General features: G+C 35.4%; 1 protein-coding gene across 16 annotated transcripts in view; it reads left to right on the forward strand.

Moving 5' to 3' along the window:
- Window positions 1-8088, forward strand: part of LOC108310087 (ankyrin repeat and KH domain-containing protein 1) — a 133690-nt gene that overhangs the window by 83216 nt on the left and 42386 nt on the right. For 13 of the 16 annotated variants that reach the window (XM_017536768.2, XM_037741417.1, XM_017536771.2 and 10 more), the window contains one exon: window positions 4745-5503. The exons of the other annotated variants lie outside the window; for them this stretch is intronic. In XM_017536768.2, coding sequence (XP_017392257.1) covers window positions 4745-5503 — 759 coding nt within the window. The remainder of the gene's footprint in view (window positions 1-4744; window positions 5504-8088) is intronic. 16 annotated transcript variants of the gene reach the window in all.

The raw sequence follows: 8088 nt of genomic DNA on the forward strand, positions 1-8088 counted from the left end.
CAGGATGGTCTCGATCTCTTGACCTCGTGATCCACCCGCCTCGGCCTCCCAAAGTGCTGGGATTACAGGCTTGAGCCACCGCGCCCAGCCCTAAACTTTTTCTCAATTAAGGTGGGCACATAAGGAAGAGCGGGGAGAAGGAAAAGGGGTTGTCTGCGGTGAGCTAGAGGGCCAGTCTTTTCTTAAATAAGGAAAGGAGTGTGAGCTGGTGCTGATAATGCTTTTGGTGCTGTGGCCTGCTTGGGCATGTAGTAAAACTGGAAAGAGGGAAAGAAAAAGAAAGGGTGGAGGGAGTACTGGGTATTAAAGAATGAGGCTGGTCAGGCACGGTGGCTCACGCCTGTAATCTCAGCACTTTGGGAGGCAGAGGCGGGTGGATTACCTGAGGCCAGGAGTTTGAGACCAGCCTGGCCAACATGGTGAAACCCTGTCTCTACTAAAAATACAAAAATTAGCTGGGCATGTTGGCACATGCCTGTAATCCCACCTACTCGGAAGGCTGAGGCAGGAGAATCATTTGAACACAGGAGGTGAAGGTTGCAGTGAGCCGAGATCACACCCATTGCACTGCAGCCTGGGTGACAGAGCAAAACTGTCTCAAAGGGAAGAAAAGAAAAGAAAAAAAAAAAGATTTAGGCTGTTTGAAGAGAAACCTTGCTGTATCTCACAGAAACATTTTATATTGACGCCCAGGACACATCATACATCTGTTCATCAAAACAAATTCCAGTGGATAATAAACACTCTACTACATTTGATGCACTGTGTTATTTTCAGTGTACTTTTTCAACCTGATTTTCTATTTGAGACCCAGTTGGGAATGCTGTTTAAAAATCATTCTACTAGGGTGCTATATGATGATGTAAGCAAGGGAATTGCAGAACAAGGTTTAAGTTTTATAGGTAAAACCAAGTAAGGAAATATGGAATCTAGTCTAGATCCTTCTATATATCATGTATTTTTTCCATTGACCATTATTTTTCTATTGTACAATGCACTAATTATTTTAGACACAAAAATGATTGATAGAATTAAGCTCATTCCAATAAAAAACTAAATATTTGGCAAATATATGTCCACCTCATTCCCTCTCTGCCAATAAAAAAATAAAGGTCATGTTTAAGCCGTCATTAGATCATGGCGTCTACTACTACAGACCTTTTCTAGTTTTGTTAATGGAAGGAAAGTGAGAGGCAAAGGAATAGGACAGAAACCAAACCAAAAAGATGAAATGGTGGCTTTACCTATGTATTTTTTTCTTTTTTGAAATGGAGTTTCACTCTTATTGCCCAGGCTGGAGTACAATGGGTGCAGTCTCAACTCACCGCAACCTCTGTCTTCCAGGTTAAGCAATTCTCCTGTCTCAGCCTCCCAAGTAGCTGAGTCTGTAGTCATGCACCACCGTGCCCAGCTAATTTTGTATTTTTAGTAGAGATGGGGTTTCTCCATGTTGGTCTGGCTGGTCTCAAACTCCCAACCTCAGGTGATCCACCTGCCTCGGTCTCCAAAGTGCTGGGATTACAGGTGTGAGCCACTGCACCTGGCCACCTATATTTCTGAATAGTACTTTATGATATCATTCACTGATAATGGTGAATAGATTTCTTTGTATCTGACAATGTAAGATATTTGAAGGAGATAGAACTCTTTTTGTATTCTGGTATCTTATAATACTGCTTACTATTGAAAATTTTGTTGCTAAAAGAATACTTGTCATAATCTCTACCCAGAAAGTGTAGATACTGCTTTAGCTTCTAGGAAAAATTAGGCGACATTATCTTTTTCACCAGTCTGTTTTATTCTTGATGTTATAGCTTCTGTTAGTGCTTTGATGTGTATCTAGGTAATTCCACTAACTCCATGGTTACAGACACTCAGCCAATGGCTATTTTGACATGAACCACTTTTTATGCATCATTTTCGCCATCTTCCATTTTTAATGCTACATACATTCTAGGCTTATAGTTTGTCTATTCAGTTAAATAAGTTACTCTTAGTAATCTTGTGTTCCATGCTTCTTGCATATTATTTGTTAACAAGATAGGGCCATTCCTATCTGTTACTGTCCTCAAAATTCTACTCTTATTTTGGATTATACTATTTATAAAGATTTTAAATCTGTGAATGTCCAGCAGGGTCATAACACAATTACTAACCAGTCTGGTTAGTGTTAGACTCTTACCTAGTTTTCCTGAATATTAAATATAAATTACTTAGTAGCTATGCAAGGGTGTTTTGAAACTAATGGATGTTTAAAGAACCATTCAGTCTTTGTAGAACTTCTTTTTTTTTTTTTTTTTTTTCCTGAGACGGAGTTTCGCTCTTGTTACCCAGGCTGGAGTGCAATGGCGCGATCTCGGCTCATCGCAACCTCCGCCTCCTGGGTTCAGGCAATTCTCCTGCCTCAGCCTCCTGAGTAGCTGGGATTACAGGCACGTGCCACCATGCCCAGCTTATTTTTTGTAGTTTTAGTAGAGACGGGGTTTCACCATGTTGACCAGGATGGTCTCGATCTCTTGACCTCGTGATCCACCCGCCTCGGCCTCCCAAAGTGCTGGGATTACAGGCTTGAGCCACCGCGCCCGGCCTCTTTGTAGAACTTCTAAATGTACTCGAGTGATGTCATTGAATTTATTACATGACTGAATATTTCCTTGTTATTGTTGTCGATTTGTGCATTGCTATTTGTGACCATTTACCTTCCTTGTTGTCATTAAGCACTTTAACCAAATACTGTAAATCAAAACAGGGACTCCTATATGGTATTAGGAAAGTAGTAATAAAATTAGCTTACAAATCTAATAGCTTTTGCTCTGAAAGAATAGTCTTTTTCTATCATTTTGCTCAGATAGAAATATAAATTGAGAAAGGCTGAGGCTGGAGGATTACTTGAGGCCAGGAGTTCAAGACCAGCCTGAGCAACATACAAGACCCCATCTCTTTATATATATCTATCTATATATATATGAATATAAAATTGAATATAGACAATGTTCTTTGCAATTTAAGGAATAAGCCTCTGAAAGTGATTGCAGTGGCATTGAAATTGTGGTCATCTTACCTATTAAAGACAGTATATAGGGGAAAAACTTAGACTTTTTTATTAATGACACATGTTGCATATGTTTGAGCTATTTGCAGTTTTGAGATCTCTATTCTAGCAAAAAAAGTAGATGAAGCTCTAATTTTTTTTTTCTTCAGTAGTTCTGTTACCCCCTTGCAATTCAGAACATTTTATATCTCTGAATGACCTTTTTTCCTTTGGACTTGAGAATCATTTTGAATACAACAGATGATTTTATTTTAAAAATTCCCAAATTACCTATGTTTTTCATATATACTTACTATAATTCAAAATAATAGATTACTTTTTTACCCAGCTCTTTCCTTTTTTCAAACAGCTTTATATTTAATTTACATACCATAAAGTTCACTTGTTTTAAATATACAATGCAATGAATTTTAGTAGATTTATTAAGTTGTGTAACCATCATCACTGTCTAGTTTTAGAACTTTTCAATCTCCCCAAAAAGATCTCTTATGCCTGTTTTCAGTTGATCCTCATTCTCACTGTTATAACCTCGAGCAACCACTACTGTTCCTGTCTATAGATTTGCCTTTTCTCTGTAGATGTGATGTAAGTGGAATTGCACAATATGTGGTCTTTTGTGTCTGGCTTCTTTCACTTAGTATAATGTTTTTGAGGTTCATCCATGTTGTAGCATGAATCAGTGGTTTTTTCCTTTTTGTTGCTGAATAGTCCTCCTTCTAAACAAGATTAAGCCTTGGATTTGCCTCAGAGTAGGTATTGTACATCAAAAATTTGTGTCCTTCATTTTATGTCCATATGTTAGGATTATTAATATTGATGGTTATTTTTCAGCTGATTTGTTAGGAAGGATGTAACTTAAGTGTAATTTAAAACCTTAAAATAATATACTTTGCCATTGTTTGTTAACATATGCTGTCAGTATGAGTAACCCTAAATGGGAAGTCTGATTTTTCTCCTTGGATCATTTATTGTTTCTCTCATAGATAGAATTTACTTGAAGTGTTCATTTAAATGCAAGTTGTCCTTTGTGTAGTAAGTTTAACAATGTTCTGGTACAAACGTGTCAAAGGTATATTTAATGGAGAATTTTAGGAAGACATGTCTTGAAAAAACTGATTTTACATTATATTTCAATATAAGAAGAAAAATATTTTGACTGTTTGCAAAACACTTTCCCCTATTTTGATCTGTAAGTTTTGGTCTTTTCCATTAACTTTGCATTGCTTGCAGAGTTAATATTGCTAAAAGAACGATTGTTCTAAATGGGTAGTTAACATTTCTGGTATTTTCAACATGATTTTGATACTGCTTTAGATTTGGTGTTCTTTAAAAAATCCAATCTAATCAGCAGAATTTTGAGATTCTTGCCTCTTTGTTTTCCTTTTCCCTGCCCCTGACTTAATTTCTAAAATTTTCCTATCCTAAAGAGTAGATTTTTAAAACTTCACAGTTTTTGAATTAGCAGCATCCTAGTTTGTGCTGTGTGAAATAGATGAGTATAGGTTTTAACCTGCCTAACCCTGGTGTGACTCTGAACATTCATTCTATAACATTAGTTATAAGGGTTTTCGGAGGGAGGTCTGTGTGTGTGGGAGGGGAGGCTGGTTTTCTTTTTTCTTCTTTTTTTTCTTTCTTTCTTTTTTTTTTTTTTTTTTAGCATGGCACTTTTTCAAACATTTTTCATGTGCTTAGGTACATCCAAGCAGAAGTCCAGTTCCCTCCAGGTAGCAGATCAGGACCTACTGCCATCTTTTCACCCATACCAGCCTTTGGAGTGCATAGTAGAGGAGACTGAAGGCAAGCTGAATGAACTGGGACAAAGAATTAGTGCTATTGAAAAAGCACAGCTTAAGTCACTGGAGTTAATTCAAGGTGAACCTCTGAACAAAGATAAGATAGAAGAACTTAAAAAGAACAGAGAAGAGCAAGTCCAGAAGAAGAAGAAAATATTAAAAGAACTGCAGAAAGTGGAAAGGCAGCTGCAGATGAAAACACAGCAGCAATTTACCAAAGAATACTTGGAAACCAAAGGTCAGAAAGACACAGTGTCTCTACACCAGCAGTGCTCTCATAGAGGAGTCTTCCCAGAAGGGGAAGGAGATGGTAGTCTCCCAGAGGATTACTTTTCAGAGTTACCTCAGGTTGACACAATCTTATTTAAAGATAATGATGTTGATGATGAGCAACAATCTTCACCATCGGCAGAACAGATTGATTTTGTCCCAGTCCAGCCTTTATCATCTCCACAGTGTAACTTTTCCAGTGACTTAGGTTCTAACGGAACAAATTCTCTTGAACTTCAGAAAGTATCAGGTAATCAGCAGATTGTAGGACAGCCTCAGATTGCTATTACTGGACATGATCAGGGGCTGTTAGTTCAAGAACCAGATGGACTAATGGTTGCAACTCCAGCTCAGACGCTTACCGACACTCTTGATGACCTGATAGCAGGTGGGTTAAGAAATATATCTAATAATTTCTCTGTAATCTGTGTGCTCAACTTCTTTATACACCCCTCCAAAAACACAGACTTTGTACTTTTCCATTTTAGAATTATCTTTGTAAAATTACTCATTTCTTGAGGTCTTTTGGAAGTGAATTAACTAAGTTCAATAGCACTAACACACAAAAGTGTGTTTCCCCTCTTCTTTTTTGTCATATTGCAAAGGCAAATAAATAAAAGTGCCATAATCCTTTATTTTAAACCTTTGATATTGAAACCACCCTGTGCTGTGACTTGGGTAAGGAGGTCTCAAAGTGGAATTGCTTTGTAGGCTTTAGAGGTATTCACATAAGATTATAATTAAAATTTTCCTGCTGGTGATTTTCATGTCTGGAAATTTTAAATCACACTGCTTTTTTATTTATAATTTTATTAGATTAACTTAAGTATTTCCAATTAAATGGGATGTTCAGAGAAAACTAAGTTTTCCATGTTATAATATTTGTGGTTAGAAGATTAAGGTACATTAAAATTATTGTCACTTGATGATTTGAAGATTGGGATTTTTGCATTAAGTCTCTTAATGAAAGCACACAACCACATCACATACACACACACAGACACACACACACACACACACACACACACAGAAAAAAGAAAGGCCTGATAACCTTGAAGTATATGTTTCTGTTTATTGTTGTGTGGAAAATTACAACTAGATATGAAATGAGGTGCACAAGTTTACTTTCCCTTTCATTGTCCTTGCAGCAGTGGGAAAACAGTGCAATTAATCATTTACCTTCCTAAAGATGGCTGGTGAATGTATCACCTCCATGAGAGCCCAGTTCAGAAATGCAGCCAGAATGGCTGTTGACAGTGGATGAAGACCAAGAACTAAGATGTAGCTGGAGTGATATTCAAAGGCAGGCCAGTCCTCTGTCTCTTGATTGCAACATTTTTTTCCTTACTGTTGTCTGTTGCCTCTTGTCATATTCTCCTCCCCTTCTCCCATCCCAATTATCCTATTTCAGTTTCCTTTCTTCTTTTGTGAGCCTTTAGTCTTCCTGATCTTTACTGAGTCTTTTTAAATGTGGAATAAGATTACTGAAATCAGGAATTTTATTGGGCATGTGTATGACTTCCAGTGGTTATAGAATTGTGATATTGCCTTTGAGGCTCCTCTGATATGTAATAAGTCTCATTGTGCAGAGGAGGAATGTCTTAGTTTCCTTAAAGAAAATTAAAATGCTGAGAAATGTTTTAAGGAGTTAGGCTCTTTGTTCTTTAATTTGGGTTTTTATATCTTCAGCTGGTAGACACAAATTAATTTTGTATTTATTAGCATTGAAAGTTATAAATTATGAATAAACTCTTGTAGTTCATTTGCAGTTCTAATTTATAATCTGGGTAAAAAAAGATTTTGGAATGTGAAGTATGATTATGAATAATAATGATGAAACAGGTAAACTGGGAATAACATTTTTAAGTAGGGTTCTGTAACTAGCATTATAATGTTCCTAATTAAGTGCACAGTTTGCAGTTATGAAACCTATATTACTGATCAGTTATGTTAGAACTTTTTTAAAAATAATGTAGAAACAGCTCTAAAGGGAACTTGTAGGTGTTAAGGAACATCACATTTTATTTCACTAAAGTATTTGTTGAATTAGTCTTTTACAAAGTTTGCATGAAACTTAGAAAATTGGCTTAGAAATTATCTTTTAATTATATATAATATTAATATAAACAAAATTTAATTTGTGTTAGACATTAATACCTACCACACTGTACAATATTCTTTTGTTAATGTTTTAACTTTTAAATCAGCCAACAAGTACAAAATTATCTTCATGTAAAAATTTCCATTTTTATGAAGGTTATGTGTTTTGAACAATATGGCAATACTTGTATTTTCTTTATTCAACATGATGGACCTGTTATAAAATTTAAATATTATATTTTTCTAAGTCCAGATTTGTCTTAATTTTCCTAGTTGAAGGTAAAAGAAATTAGACAAGAGTGAATTTGAATTAGGTTAATACCTAATTCTACAATTGTAAAATATATTAACATATTGGTAAGATTACAGAGTAGGACAAAGGTAAAATTAATTTTACTTTAGTTCTTACCCCTCATAGTAGTAAAGGAGAGAATACTGTACATCTTAAAATTCTACTTTAGAGAAAACCTATGTATGATAACAATACATTTCACTCATTAAATATAGGAGTATTATTTCCTTATTGCTATTCTTTAAAAATATTTGTTGTGATAATGAGTTGTTTACATGTATAAGTTATTAATTTTGTGACGATTAGCTGACTAACTTAGCCCTTTAGTGTGTTGTTTGATACGTGTCATACATGATATAGTTCCAAACAGACTATATAAACTCTTGATTAGGAGCATGGTTCCTCATGTCCTTGTGAAAGTGAGCATTGGGTTTTTAGGAGTTACCATAATAGCAAGTGATTCTCAAAGTTCAAATGTCTAGGAATATAAAGTAATTTAAAGAAATTCAAAATAGCTTTTACCATTGAGCAGTTCTAGAAATATTTAGTAAACTTTTCTTTTTTGTTGTTTTTTTTTTTTT

Source organism: Cebus imitator, unplaced genomic scaffold, assembly GCF_001604975.1.
Source record: "Cebus imitator isolate Cc_AM_T3 unplaced genomic scaffold, Cebus_imitator-1.0 Scaffold101, whole genome shotgun sequence".
In the NCBI taxonomy this organism is placed as follows: Eukaryota; Metazoa; Chordata; class Mammalia; order Primates; family Cebidae; genus Cebus; species Cebus imitator.